This window comes from Anas acuta, chromosome 22 (genome assembly GCF_963932015.1).
Source record: "Anas acuta chromosome 22, bAnaAcu1.1, whole genome shotgun sequence".
NCBI classification, from domain to species: Eukaryota; Metazoa; Chordata; class Aves; order Anseriformes; family Anatidae; genus Anas; species Anas acuta.
Window position 1 is genome coordinate 3572926 of NC_089000.1, and position 14793 is coordinate 3587718.

Sequence of the window (14793 nt, forward strand, 5' to 3'; positions counted from 1 at the left end):
CACTGTACAATACTGGCTTGGGGAAAGCCAGTAGGGTTCTGTACTGCAACTGAATCTCACTGTGGCTATAGTAATGTTCTCATGGTTTTAAATACCCAGAGCGAGTTACCCTAATGTCTTTGTAGAAAGAATCTCAGAATGTAAAGTGATTCAAGGATAGCAGAGTTCACTCTAAACAACTGAAGACAACTGAAAGCCAGTGATGCTCCTGTGAAAGACGAGGTAAACAACGTTGCCGTTTTGGAGTTGGATGAACCAAAGGTTAGGGCTGATACAATTTTGCTTGAAGTTGTATTAGATCAGTGGCAGAGCTGCATCCTGGATTGCTGTTCAGTGCTCTGATGAATGGAGCTTGCTGCCCTTCCCAAAGGCCTTATCTTTGCTCCATGATTTCCATTTCTGCCTGAAGATTTTCCATTGCATGCTCACGTGTTTTGGCAGTTACCATTATTTCTCTGTTATGTTAGGCTAGGTGCAAGGACTGAGTGGGTAGTGGTAAAAACTTGCTTCTGCATTCCTAACCCGAGGGCTGCATTTTAAAAGACGTGTCAGGAGGTTTGGTTTTTTGTTTGTTTATTTTCCATCATTTCCAATATCTCTGGTGAGTAGGGAGTGGAAGGAACAGAGGAGGTTTATTCTCCTTACGTATCTTAGGGTGAAGAGTGCCAGCTGAGCAGCATGGTAATGTTGAGACAAAGTCCCTTTCTGCTCATAAAATCTAGCTGAATGGCTGAATACTGGAGAATGTCTCTGAAAAGAGGCGGTTGAATAGCAATTTATTGAAGTGCATTTGCAGGGATTTGACAGTTCCCCTTCTTGTCAGCTTTATGCCTTCTGATACTTTGGTAATTGAAGAATGAGTAAAACTTTCCGAAAGCCCCGTTGGCTGCAGAGATACTAAAAGTACTTGGTTTCTTTAAGTTTTCTATTTGCAGTCCTGTGCCAGGTATCGTTTCAAGGATGATCTTAAATGGAAAATAGAATACAGCTGAAACTGTGAGTAGTGGGGTGCTGCCATAGAAGCATTAAAAACATTAAAATGTTTTCAACGGCAGTGACTTGGGTACACCTATGGAGCGTGTGGAGTCACACGGGGTCCTCTCCTCCTGTTTTATCAGCCTACTGTCGCTCAGGATTATTAGAAAAACCTGGTTGAGTTCTTGGTATACCCATGGTGAATTTCTCCCCCATCCCGCTCGCTGTTCTGTAGCTCTGCCTGCCCGCGAGCACCAGGAGGGAGCCCCTTTCCCCAAAAAACTGCTCGTGCGTTTGCCTCTCCCCCTTCCCTAGAGCTCGGCCTCCCCCGGCCTGCAGCTCCCCCGCCGGCTCCTCGGGCTTGCTCAGCAGCCCCACGTGGCCGCGGGGCTCCGGCCTCCCCCCCCCCCCAGCTCCTTCCCCTGCTGCCACCGCTGGCGGCGGTGCTGGCGCTGCCGGCGCTGCTGGCACTGCACCCACTGCTCCTTCTGCTGACGTCACGGCCCCCCCGAGCCAATGGGCGGCCGCCGGCTCGCGGCTCGCCAATGGGGAGGCGGCGGCGGCGCGCGCTGGCGGCCGGGGCCGGGGCGGCGCGTGGGGGCCCCTCCGCTGCGCCCCGCTCCGAGCCCCGCGCTCAGGAGGCGGCGGCGGCGGCAGCGCAGGTGCCCGGCGGGGGGGGGGCGGCGGGGCCGGAGCCGGGGCTGGAGCCGGAGCCGGGCTCGGGGCCGGGCTCGGTGTCGGTTCCCGGCGGGATGGAGCAGGGAGCGGCGGCGCTGATCCGCGAGGGCTGGTTCCGCGAGACGTGCCGGCTGTGGCCGGGGCAGGCCATGTCGCTGCAGGTGGAGGAGCTGCTGCACCACCAGCGCTCCCGCTACCAGGAGATCCTCGTGTTCCGCAGGTAGCGGGGGAGGAGAGGGGACAGGGGGGGGAGGCCGGCGCCATGCGGCGGGGCCTGGTGGGGCCGGGGGTTGGGGGCTGGGGGCCGGGGGTGGGAATTGGGGAGGGGGGGGGAAGCGCGGCTCCGGGCCCGAGGCGCGGCCCCGGTTCCGAGCGCGCTCCCCCGCTCTGCCCAGCACCACCTACGGCAACGTCCTGGTCCTGGACGGGGTGATCCAGTGCACGGAGCGGGACGAGTTCTCCTACCAGGAAATGATCGCCAACCTGCCCCTCTGCAGCCACCCCGACCCCCGCAAGGTGAGTCCTCCCCGCGCCCCTTCTGCTCCTCCTGGGGTCTGCGAGCGAGCTGTGCCCGCAGACCGGCCCCCGTCCTCCCCACTGCCGAAATTTCAGCGTGGAGCACGACCGTGGCACAGCCTGCGTGGCCCCCCGCTGCTGCACGCCTCAGCACCAGGGTGGGACGAGCCCCAGTGGCGCTGGGCTCCCTGCCCCGGGCCACGCTGCGAGAGCTGCTCCCCATCTCCGCTCGCTGACGCCCCCGTTTCTCCCCTCTCCTTGTCCCAGGTGCTCATCATCGGTGGCGGCGACGGGGGTGTGCTGCGAGAGGTGGTGAAGCACCCGACGGTGGAGTCCGTGGTGCAGTGCGAGATCGATGAGGTGCGTTGGGCTGCACGGAGCCGCCCCGGGGCTTCGCGCAGGCTGCTGAGCAGAAAGCAGCCTGTCCTCCTCAGCATCCGCGGAGCTGCTGCTGCTTCACCTGCTGTCCCTTGTCAGTAACGAGCCTGTTTGCTAACGATTCTGCTGGCACCACACTGACAGCGCCACCTCTTTGCCTTGCGAGTCATCTACGTGGCAGCTGGCTGCCTCTCATGTGCTCTCTCTCTCACACGTACGGTAGAGGCCCTTCCAGGCCAGCGGGATCCGGGGACTCGTGCTGTGTAGAAGGGGAGCTCTGGCGTGGTGGAGGTGCTGCTTTTCCCCTTCCCCTGCTGCAGAGCGGCGCTTCTCCTGCCGGAGGAATAGTCTCTTTGTTCGGCAGCCTCCTTCCACTGCAAGCAGGAAATAAGCGGGGGGTATTTGTTTCCGTGGCAGATGGGCTGCTTGTCCTCGGTCAGTTCGTTCTGATATTTTCCTTTATTAGAAAGTTTCGCTGTCTCCATGAAGCGAGGCTGCATTAGGAGTGGGAAATGCTGCTATATGAGCCTCTGAGCCCTGTCTCTCAAACTACATAGGCATACAGGCTTGGTTTTCAACAAGCACAGCCCCACACAGGCGTATTTTTTGTTTCAGCCAGCTATGAGAAGCTGGTAGTGTTCAGTGCAGTTGCTGGGCCTTGGGCCATTGCTGTCTCACACGTGGCTCATAGGGGTTTCAAAGAGAACCATATTTCACGAGGTCATGGATGATGACTATAAAGCAGAGGTGGGGATGTTTCTCACGTCACATCCAGAAACCTGCTGCCGTGGTCTTATTTAAAAAAAAAAGTCTTCAGCTGAGATCACCTCTGCCAGTGATGTCCCCAGGGAGAGCGAGCACAGAGCAGTCAGATCTGTAATCAGATTCTCGTAGTTCCTCGGGGAGCTTTTGAAGCTGCAAGTTCCTCTTGTTGAGTTTGGCACGGGCAGACAAACAGTGTCACTGAACCCTGAGGCCGTAGGAAAGGGCTGAGTGTAGCGTGTTGGCTGAAGATGCTGACAGCTCTTGATGTAGCTAGTGAGTTGGATTTGTGCTGAAGGCATGGAAGGAAATGACTCATAGCACTGCTCTTTCGGTTGCAGCTGCACAGTAGCCCGAGAAGCAGCTCCTTGTAGTCCCCACTGACCCGCTCATGATCTCTGTGTTGCAGGATGTGATCCAGGTATCTAAGAAATACCTCCCAGGGATGGCAGTGGGGTACTCCAGTGCTAAGCTGACCTTGCACGTGGGAGATGGTTTTGAGTTCATGAAACAAAATCAAGAAGCCTTTGATGTGATAATCACGGACTCGTCTGACCCCATGGGTAAGAGCTGTGGCCGTACAAGGGGACTGCTTTCCACCCTGCTTCTGCTTTTCTCTTTTGGCTACCTCCTGGAAGTAATGCTGGCCTGCCCCCAGGCTCCATCCAAGTGGAAAGGCCATCGCTGATTTGATTCTTTTGGTAGAGAAAGGGAAGGGTGACGACCAGAAAACGGTAATAATAAGGTAATAAATAAGGCTTCAAGCCCAGTGTCATATTTCTCCCCTCAAAATTCAATTCTAGCAGCTACTGCTTTTGGCAACAAGGTGATCCTTGAGTCCAGTGTTCCCACAGGGAATACAGCGCTGTGTTGCCACAAACAGTTTTGTACGTGTGCCCTCTAGTGAAGCACTGGCTTGCAAGCTCTTGGTGGATCTGCCTAGCCCAGAGATGGCTGTGGTGAGGTTGCTGCGTTTTTGAAGGTGAGAACTGAGGGAGAAGGGACCAGCCATAGTTAGGGTGCCTGAGTTCCCTTCATTTTTGCTGCTGTTGCTTCTCTCAACACAGAGAGAGGCACCTCTAAGGGACTGACTACAGCAGCAGTTCAATTTGAACAACGCTCACTGAAGCAAGAGGCAGCTGCTAGGACTCTAGTAAAGGTCCTGGGGTTGCTACTGAGCAAAGCTAAAATCGTGATGGTTCTGCTGTGCTAGGTGTGGGCTGAACCCCATGATCAAAACTCTGCTTTCAGATCACCTCCAGCACTTGTGTTAACTGAAAAGCCGTATTTGAGGTGTCCCTTTTCTGGTGCAGACCTTGTATAGCCTGGGCATTGAGAAAACTCTCAGAAGCCTGCCTTCTTCGTTTCTCTCTGGACATACCTCTTTACTCACCTTTCTCACAGGTCCTGCAGAAAGTTTATTCAAAGAATCCTACTACCAGTTGATGAAGACGGCGCTGCGAGAAGATGGCATTCTCTGCTGCCAAGGTGAGGGTGCTGCCCCTGGGCAGAGGCTGGTGTTAGATCATGCAAAGTGTGAGGCTCAAAGGGGACTCTTCCTGGAGGGACATGACGCAGGGAGTAAAATTCATTTCAGCCGTGACGCAGGGAATTAAATTTTAGCTCCCAGGTATGGTCGTGGTTTTGATCCATATACGTCAACTCATTACCTGCTGGACTGTGCTTAGTGTAAAACTGGCGCAGTGGTCTTATCTTGCCTTTGAAACCACATGAGCTGTGTGGAGTAAAGCAGGTTTGGGCTTGGAGCTGCTGTTGACTTGGCACGGGCTTGTGCAGTGAAGAGGGGCAGCCCTCACCTTACGCCCTGTCTTGCTCTCTCCCCGTAGGTGAGTGCCAGTGGCTGCACCTGGATCTCATTAAGGAGATGCGTCAGTTCTGCAAGTCTCTGTTCCCTGTTGTGGAGTACGCCTATTGCACCATCCCCACGTATCCCAGCGGGCAGATTGGCTTCATGCTCTGCAGCAAGAACCCGGTGAGTTTCAGGCACCTGAAGTGCCCCTTTCTGCTCCCTGGAGGTACCCACAGAGCCTGCCCCAGGGGCTGGTCCCTATGGAGCCTGTGCTGTGGCCCTGAGCGATACCAGCTCAAGGGCCTCTAGGCTTCTGCTTGTCCCCAGCTCAGGGCACTAGAGCTACAATGCAGCTTGCTCAGTGCTCAACAAAATGCAGAGTTAACCAGTAATGTAACCAGTCGCTTTAGAAAAAAACATAGTTTTATGTCCAGTACAACTAACTTGTAAGGGTGGAAGCCAGTATCAGTTTCCAGACCCTGTTCAGGCTTTGGCCTATTGATGCTGGCTGTTTTAAAGCGGGCACCTGCCTGATAAGAATCAGCTTGCAGTGTGTTTCTATGCAGTTACAGAGGCCTCCAAGTGAGAGTCAGCATCATCATGTGAGCTGGTGACTCTCCACCTTCTGACCACTGAGGTCTGCTCTCTTCCCAATCCTCTGCCTTGCAGCTAGCTTGTAACACAACTGTCACGTTGCTGTGGGGAGCCAGCAGCACTTCTGCTGCTGTATTTGGTTTATCTGGGCCACTGGCAGCATGCGCTGTGCTTGACTTAACACAGATGTGGCTTCTGCTCTGACGAGCAAAAGCCTTGCTTCTTGGATGCTCAGGCACAATCTGACGGCTTCATCTGGCACAGTCTGACCTCATATGCAGACATCTGTATACAGCTGAACAAGGGCTAGTCACATGAGGCACGGAGTAAACTCCAGCCCTTTTGCTGGAGCTGCACAGAAACTTTGGCCTAATGCTGAAACAGAAAATCATCTGTTCTCCTGCTAGTCCTTTTGGTTCTCTGCCATGAGCTGGGATGTCCATCGTGCAGCACTTTACTTGTTACCCAAACACTACAGAGCCACCCGGCTTCTTTATTGCAGAACACAAATTTCCGGGAGCCTGTGCAGCAGCTGTCAAGGCAACAAGTAGAGGAGAGGAATCTGAAATACTACAACTCTGATATTCATCGGGCAGCTTTCATCCTGCCAGAGTTTGCACGGAAGGTAAGCAAGGCTGTGCTACTACTCCTCCAGCAAGGATGAGGTGTGACTTTTCTTTGGCAGGGTTGGGAGTACACAGGACTGAGGATTTCCTGCTGCCCTAAAGGCTTCTGTGGGCAAGTTGGAGCAGGGTGGCATTTTGTATGACATGGCAGCAAATGAGTCAGCCTAGTAAGGCTGCAGTTCAGTTTGGAACTGTTCTTGGGGTTGGTGTCCCATGACTTCGTGGCAGATCCCTCCTGCTTCTAGCACAAACAAGTCCAAAAGCCTGCAGAACTGGTGTTTCCCACTGGAAAGCTCCAAAAGTCTTAGAGAGAAACCTGGTTGTGGTTTCTAGTGCAACCCAGAGAGTATAAAAAGGATGGTTTGGTGTAGTTCAGGCTGCCTATTTCTGCATCATTGATTTTTTAACTGACCATGACTGCAGGTTCTAGCAGAGAATTCCAGAGATGAGGGTGCATGCCGTGGGTGTGTTTTAAAGCCATGTTTCTGTCGAGGACTGTGAGAGCTGCCCCAGGTCCCTCCTGACACTCTTTGTTTTTGGCTGTCACCAGGCCCTGAGTGATGTGTGAGACTGAGAAGCTGCTTCCTCCCTTCAAGTTGGACCCTGAGATCGTCAGTGATGTGGTGGGGACCTTCCCAGCAGGCTGCAGATTCGCTCTCCACTGTGTGGGATTGTTTAACCCCTTGCCAGCCAACATTCCTTTTGATGTGTTAAAGATGGGACATCAGCTAGATAAGACTATTGGAAAGGTCCGCTGACATTGCGTGAGGTCAAAACTGTTGTTTGCAGTACTGGAAATATAACATGTCTTCTTCCCTTCTCTCTCCCCTTTACCCGTTCTAAATTTGCCCCCACCTCTCCCCAAACTGACACGATATATTTATAACTGACATGTATTTCTGTCTGGTGATCTTCTGAAACTTGGAACAAGTCCAGGAGGTTCGCCAACTCGGCCTTAAGCACAGAGAGCGAGGTCTTTGTGCACAAAGTTAGCTTGCTCCCTGCTACCAGGAGCTCCCTGCTGATGAGACGTTTTGACTGGTAACGGGTCTGAGCCTTCACGTCCCCCTGCCCACCTGTGATGCCTGCGCTGTGCTGCAGCACAGCCGGAGGGGTCACGGTGCAAACTGTTGCCATTCACAGTAGGTCTCCCTCCAACCCTGATGGAGTAGCAGTATTAAACACCAGCCAGCCGGCCGGGCTGGCAGCAAAGTCTTGTGGCTTTTTTTTTTTTTTCTAAATTGGTTGGAAACAGAAGTGCTGAGGTACTAACAGGCCAACTCCTGTTCTTACCCCTGCCGTCAGAGTGGTTCCAAAGAGTGTTTATCAATACGTGATAGGCGCTTTATATAAATAAATATAAATATATATATATAAAAAACAAACCTTAGATCCATTGCCTGCTGTGAAGTACTGATGCTGGGGAGTCGGTTGCGCTGACAAATCTCTTCTCTCAGTCGTGCTGAGATGCCTCAGGCCTGGGTATTAGCTGGTCCTTAGGAGGCATCGTTATTCCTAATGCTGCCCCCAGACGCGTAAGTTGTTTTTCATTGTACTCTGTTGTGAGATGGATCTGCCTCCTCTGTACTTTTGTTCTAAAGACTCGGTTCCACCACTGTGCAGTGGGGATCTTCCCAGCACAACCACGGGGGGATTGTCACTCCCTTGCAATCAATTAAACACTCGGCTCTGGTTAAGGTGACATCAGTGTGGGTTGGTGTGCTTTTTGGGGATGCTAACAGATCCTGCAAGTTTGCTCTGCTTGTCAGAAGACATCCGGGGCACTCAGTAGTTGGTGTCTCTCTTGTCTCCAGGGATGACAAATACCATCAAAAATAACCTCCATTAAAAATGATGCCATTGCTTGTTCTGTGTTGTGACCTCACTGCCCAATAGCTCTGGCTTCTGTCACCCTCTGCACAGCAGAAGTCAGTACCTTCTATCCAAACTGTTCTCTAGTCCAAATGTTGCCTCTCAAACACCTTTCCAAGCTGTTCTGTAGCTGCCCACCTCCCTGTAAGCGTAACTTAGCTCCTGTCAGTCGCTGGTCCCACTCAGCTGCACCAGCTTTTCCTCCAAAAATCGCGTTAGCTTAGTGGCTCCAAGGGCCTGAACCATGGAATGAACTCAAGGTGCTGAACAGGCTGGGAACAGTCGCTAGGTGGCATCAGGAGAAGCCAAAAACAAACCCTACGCTCCTACTGAGGGAGATTCTGTCTCGAGAGAAAACTAGGAGCAGAGATTTGCAATGGTTCAGGCTGAGCTTTGCCATAATTGTACAGCATAGGAGGTGCAGCCACTGACTGCCTCCAGCAAGGGGTTTCTGTGGTCTCAGTACATACCCTCCTGTTCTCTCCCTTGGGAGGTTTACCACTTTCCCTGAATTTCCCTGCTAGTGTCAGTAAAGCTTCTTTGTGGTTAAAAGGGTTTGCAAAAGCATTGCTGAGCAGCAGAACCAAATCTGGATCCTGTTTTGGTTGCGTTGAGAAAATCACAGACATTTTGTCTCTTAATTGTCTGGGTAACTCTCTCCCATAGCTACCAATCGGTTAGATTTGTCCTCGTGCAGGAAGCTACTGACTCATTTTCATTGCCCAACTCTTATTTTTATTATAAAGAGCAGGCCAGGATAATAGAGGCTGGTTCCAGTTACCCCTCTTTAAATTGCTGTGGAACCTGAGCCCTGTTCACCCTTGAGAGAAAACAACTTCTAGCACCCTCCTTCTCCTGGAACAGGAATCAAGACCAGGACTGTAGTCCAGAAGGCCTTAGAGCAGCTGCCAACTAGTAACATGTTCAAGCCTTCCACCCGCCCTTGGTGAGTACAACGATGCCCAGGAGCAAAAGAGCTCCCTCAAACCTGTTGCTAGCCTCCACGCAGCTAACTCTTCCTTCTGTTTCTCTCCAAAGCTGTAAATTCAGCGACTGGGCATTGATGAGAACAGGAAGGTGAGGCTGTTTGCCATCCAAGGTGCACGTGCTCTATGCGCAGGGCCCTCTCTACAATTTCTGCATAATTCCAAATCACTCTTTACAGGCAGCATCAAACACTTTAGTGCCTTGCAGTAGGTGAAGACACCTCGGTGTCTAAATCTTATGAACAATGAACACTCATGAACAGTGCAGCAAGAGGGGTAATGTGGATTTGTGCATCTGTAGCTGGTTCCATCTGAACACCTTGGATCACTTCAGGACTGTTAAAGTCCTTCCTGTGCTGCTACCACAAGGTGTACACACCATTTAAGCTGCTAGAGCAGCATTTGGCATGGCAGCCACCTGCCAGGCAGTTGTGTCTACAGATCAATTGTCCCTTCCACAGATGTGTGAGGACTGAGCTGGAGGATGCTGCAGCACGAGGATGCCAGGGACTGAAGAGAGGCTGGCAATTTGGGTTATGCCCAACAGGAGGAAAGTAATGGGACCTCATGCAGAACTGAGCAGGAACCCTTGAAAGGTATCAGCAGTGTCTGCAGGTGGGCAACGAAAACACTTGAGTAACTTTTCTGGAGTCTTTGCTGGCTTTTGCCCAAGGCTCATCAAGCGAGGCTGTTCGTAAGCAAAGATGCTGTTTGTCTAGACATGCTGCCGTCATGCTCCAGCACCTTATTAAGCTCGGAGCTGTAGGAACAGGCTTTGTCCCAAGAACCGTACAATGCAGTTATCAGTCAGAGCAGGTGGAGACAGACAAGGTAACAGAGCCTGATGGGCTTCAGCACATCAACTGCTTAAGCCTCTTGGCGCCTCTTGAACTGTCAGACTCCCTGCTCTGCGCTTTACTCATTGACCTAACTCAATTTTTAGGAGTTCAGAAAAGAGCTTAAAAAAATTAAGAGAAATCTCTTGCCTATATCTCTTGAGCCCTTTCAGCTAGTTAATTGGCATGAGCATCTTATTCATCTAGAGCTAATGTTATCGAGGCCTGGCTGAATTATTGATGGAGCTTGGCTGGAGCAAGAGAGACTGCTGAGGTAGGAATGACAATCCATCTCTCATCAGAGAGCAGCAGCCTCAATAAGCAAACAGTCAAAAGAAGCAATAACAACTGCCACCAAGTTCAGGGAGAGGCCAGTGCCTCTGATAAAATGGTGGGGGAAGAGGAGGGAAAAGCGTGGACAAAAGCATGAAGCAGCAGCTCAGTCTAGACAAAGTCAGATGAAATGTCACTAAAAAGTAAGATGAGAATTTTAACTAAGCTAAATGCTGAGAAGTCTCGGCGAAGCTTTTCCGTGGTCATGTATAGGGTGGAATTAAATGCTTTTAAAGCATGCAGAAGGTGGGGAATGAGAGCCAGGGGACCTTAATTATAGCACAGCAATGTGTGAAGCAGATGAAGGCCAGGGGGTCATTAGGAACGCTTAGGGATCTCGGTGGCAGCCTCCGTGTGGGGTGGGACCCGTGGAGGAGGCTACCCTCTCCTTGGTACTGAACGGCTGCTGCAGCCCACGGCCAGGCACGGCCAAGAGGGAATTTGCTTCAGAAGGCTAATTCTGCAAGCCAGGAACAAGGGCGAGATGATGTGTACGATGACCTTGCGTGTGCTTCAGCTGCAGGGGAAGAATAACCAGAACCTCACCCTCCAGCGTGCGTGAATTCCCATGTAAAGCTCTCCCTGCCAAGCAGTCCCTTCTGGGTGCTGGCAGCCTCCCAGTGCCGTGTTAATGTCAGTGGCCTGCCCTTTGTGATCGAATTCCCACGAGGTGCAGAGCACGTGCAATCCTCCGGGAATCCCTTGCCACCGATGGGATGAGGCTGGTGTAACAGAGGTCAGTGTGTGTGTCAGGGTCAGTAACCCCAAGCATCCTCAGCCTGCTTAACAGCCCGAAATCCCTCCTACTTGGAGCCAGGCCAGACGTTCTCAGTGGGAAACAGAGGTATTTTGAAATAGGTGCCTCATAGCACCTCAGTTGCTTTTTTGAGGAGGATTTTTTTAAGTGGAAAAAACTGAAATGTTTAACTTTGCATATTGAAATAAAAGGTTCAGAGCCTACCACTGAAGCCTTGCGCTCGCCCTCCCTTCTTCATCCTTCAGTCCCTTTGGGGTTGACGGACACAGAAGGCAGCACAACTTCCCCAGCTCTACCTCCCCAGAGAGCCATAACATACTTGTAGCCGTGTGTGCTCTGACAGCAGCATCCCTGCGGTATTCCCCTCCTCCTCCCTGCACCTGCTCTGCAGCTCTTATCAGAGATGAGCGGGAGCTGTGGGCTCCAGCCCACGCTCAGGCAGTCTCTTCCTTGGGTTTGTTAGATTAGAGCCGATGAAAGCCGTGGCTGGAACAGCCACCTGAATGCTTCTCCCAGTCCTCTGGGGAGCGCGATGCAAGGGAATGCTGCAGGCCTGGCCTGATAAATGAGCTGTGATTTCAGGCCCATGAACAAATTGGTTTCCCCTTCCAGGATGGCTTGCCACTGTCAGCTGCCTATTGCTTTATTTATTGCATTGCCCTTTGCAACCAGGGCCTCTTGAGGGCAGAGAGGAAGGCTTCCAGTGACAGGAAAGCAGCAGCATTTCAGCCCTTCTTGAGCTGCAATTGAGTGCCTCACCTTGGGGAACCAGACATTGTTCTGGGAGCCTGATGCAATTCTCCTACGTGCCTCACAAAGACCCGATGGTCTGAATTCAGACCAGGCAACAAGCGGGCAGAAGACAGCAAATATCCGAGCCATGGAGAAAAACAACTGAGAAGTTATCTCACTCCTTAATGTGGCATTTGGTGCCATACCTGGTGTTTGCTTTTGTGTTCCAGCAGTGCCCAGTCCTCACTGCTGTACAGACACACTGATGAGAGGGCAAGGACCTCCCTCCTCAAAGACAAAACCTCTCCCATTGCGTATTACTTGTTCACCCTTTATCACAGGAAGGTTGTTGTTGTCCCAAATGGTGGTGTAGGCTTCCTCTGCTGCACTCCTGAACCCGCTCTGCATTACTGCTGAAGCCACCCTTACTGTGAGCCAAAGTCCTTGGTGTCCACCCAGGCCTTTTCAAGCTAGTCTGTGCTGAGCTTCCACCTGGAGCATCCCCACCTAGCAGGCTCCCTTGGACACGTTCACGGGCATGCTGACTTCAGATAGATCTGTCCTCATTGTAAAGTGGTAGAAACACATGGAAACCATACACAACTCCAAACAGAAGAGAGCATCGAGGAAGAAGACTTCTAAAGGGGTGAGTCAGATAAATGAGATAGAGAAAGCAGTAAGAGGAAATTAGGGGAGGACCTTAAATTTCCCTGTGCAGTGACAAGCGTTTACAGGTTGGAGAAGAGAAATTTGGGCCACCCGAAAGGTCCACCAGCCAGTGTGGTAGGGAATAGGGAACAGTAAGCATAAAGAGAAATCCTGGTGCTATTTGTTGATGTGTTTCCAGTTACTAAAAAGAACAAGTTGTATCGCTAGGGAGTTATTCTGCTTCCTTTGGAAAGGAGGTGGTGCTGTAGCCTGTGACTGGGACAGGGTCAGCAGTGAAAGTAATGGAACCAGCAGGGGCTCTGCAAAGGGGCTGGAGGACCAGGGCTTGAGGAGGACCAACTAAGATAGGGGAAGCAGCAGAGATGTGAGGAAAGGGAAGGACACTAGGGGAGACAGAAGAATCTGTAAAAAAAAAAAAAATAATAATAATAAAAAAATTATCTGAGACTGAAAGATGCTGGAGCAGAGCAGCTGAGAGAACTTGTTTGGATTTAGAGATCCAGTCCCACTTGTGGACACTGAGCTCTGAGTGCTCTGATGTGTGCCTACCCCCCTGCTCGCAGCTGGGAGGAGACCCCAGCCTTACCCAGGCTAGACGTGCAGCTTTTGGTTGCATTGTGCAGGTCAGCAGAGCCACAGGTTTGGTGCTGGTGTGTCTGGGCAGAAACTCACTCCAAAGCCACCCCCCAAGAGACAGCAATTATTTTATTATTGCCCTTTAATCCCAGGGCAGCCCTGCTGCAGGCTGGTCGCTGTTTACATCTCTGCGGACCTTCCCAGAAGCGATCTGCTCTGCCTTGCACATCATCCCTTTTTTAGAAGAAGAACATTGTCATACTTGTGACCCCATTCGCTCAATGAAGCATTACAGAAAACAACCCATTCTGAAGGCAAAGCTGCACACAAAACCATATTTATTAGAACAAGCAGTTTGGTTAGACCAGATGGCCCCCAGCATGGAGACCTGGTTGCACTGCTTCTGCTGTCTGTCTAGCTTTTGGGCTAATCAGCCCGTGAGGTTTAGTCCTGCCTTGTAAGCAATGGTACAGAATTCACCTGCCTGCCTGTCAGCGCAGGCACATCTCACACAGGTACATGCCCTTTGTTCCTCTTGAGCAACCAAGTGTGCTTTCTCCATTTGCTCTTCTCCTCCTGCTTTTACCTCTCCCGGTGCAAATCGGCTGTGGGTCATTTAGCAAGTCCCTGTGATTTGCTTACTTGCTGGAGCCTGCTATTTTGCTGCTCTCTGTCTCGAGCCCCAGACAGGCTGGGAAGTGTTTGACAGAATCCATTATGAAGGGGTAATACAGCAATTCTGATAAACTAGCAAGATCAGTTTAAAAAGAAATGGGTAATGTTCCATCTGAAACTGACACATGGAAGTTTGCTCTCACAAGGGGGGATGAGAAGCAATGGGGTTACAAAGTTCTCAGAAAGATCCATTTCTGGGTTTAATTCAATTGCTGGATTTTCACTTTTCCCCGCAAGTCTGCATCACTTAATTTTTTTTCTTCATAACTTTCAGTGAGGGAATTCGGGATTTCTCTGAAAAAATGTATGGAAGAGATGGCATCTTTGCTCTCAGGAGCATCCAGAGTGGTGTAACTGGCATTAGGAGCTGGATTATTTGCAGGCAGAGATTCATCATGCTGCTTCCAGGATCTGTGACACTGATAAGCAGTGGAAGTGGGGCACAAGTTTTTCTTGCCTTCTGTTCTTAGTTCTACCACAGCATCCCTTTGGCCACATCACCTCACTGTTTTTTTTATGTGCTAAGTTAGTATAACCATTTACCTTTTGACTGTTGGGGTTAGTTGTTAAGGTCAGAAAGGGGACTTGCCATGAGGTGAGTGTTGCTGGGTTAGCTGGGAGTTGGGATCCTTAGCTCTGTCTGCATCTCACAGAAAGGAGGCAGCAGATGCCATCCCCACACCACAGGGGCAGTGGAAAGGCAGCAGTGCTTAAAAGCACCTGTGGGCCCACAAACCAATCTCACAGGTGTGACAGCATTTGTGCTAAGGGGGAGACATTCCTAAGTCCTGCTAACCAGAAACCAGCAATGGCCAGAACACGTACCAAGCAGCCTGCAGTCAGTGTCAGCACATCACAAGCTTTTTTTCTGAAGTCTCATTGAATAGAGCAGCTTCAGCTTTGACCAGCCTTTCAATACTTTGTTTTCCCTATAATACATTTAAATCCAGCATTTCCAAGTTGGGATTCGCTGTGTTGACCTATACTTTTGGGATTGGTTCAAGACACATTGAAACAA

General features: G+C 51.2%; 1 protein-coding gene across 1 annotated transcript; it reads left to right on the plus strand.

Annotated features, from left to right (window-relative positions):
• Positions 1 to 1543: 1543 nt before the first annotated feature.
• SRM (spermidine synthase) lies at positions 1544 to 8202 on the plus strand. Its single transcript, XM_068658795.1, has 8 exons — positions 1544 to 1873; positions 2049 to 2169; positions 2437 to 2529; positions 3719 to 3872; positions 4714 to 4797; positions 5157 to 5302; positions 6216 to 6338; positions 6890 to 8202. The coding sequence occupies exons 1-8, from the start codon at positions 1728 to 1730 to the stop codon at positions 6905 to 6907; spliced, it is 885 nt and encodes a 294-aa protein (XP_068514896.1). The 5' UTR covers positions 1544 to 1727; the 3' UTR covers positions 6908 to 8202.
• The last annotated feature ends 6591 nt before the right edge of the window (positions 8203 to 14793 follow it).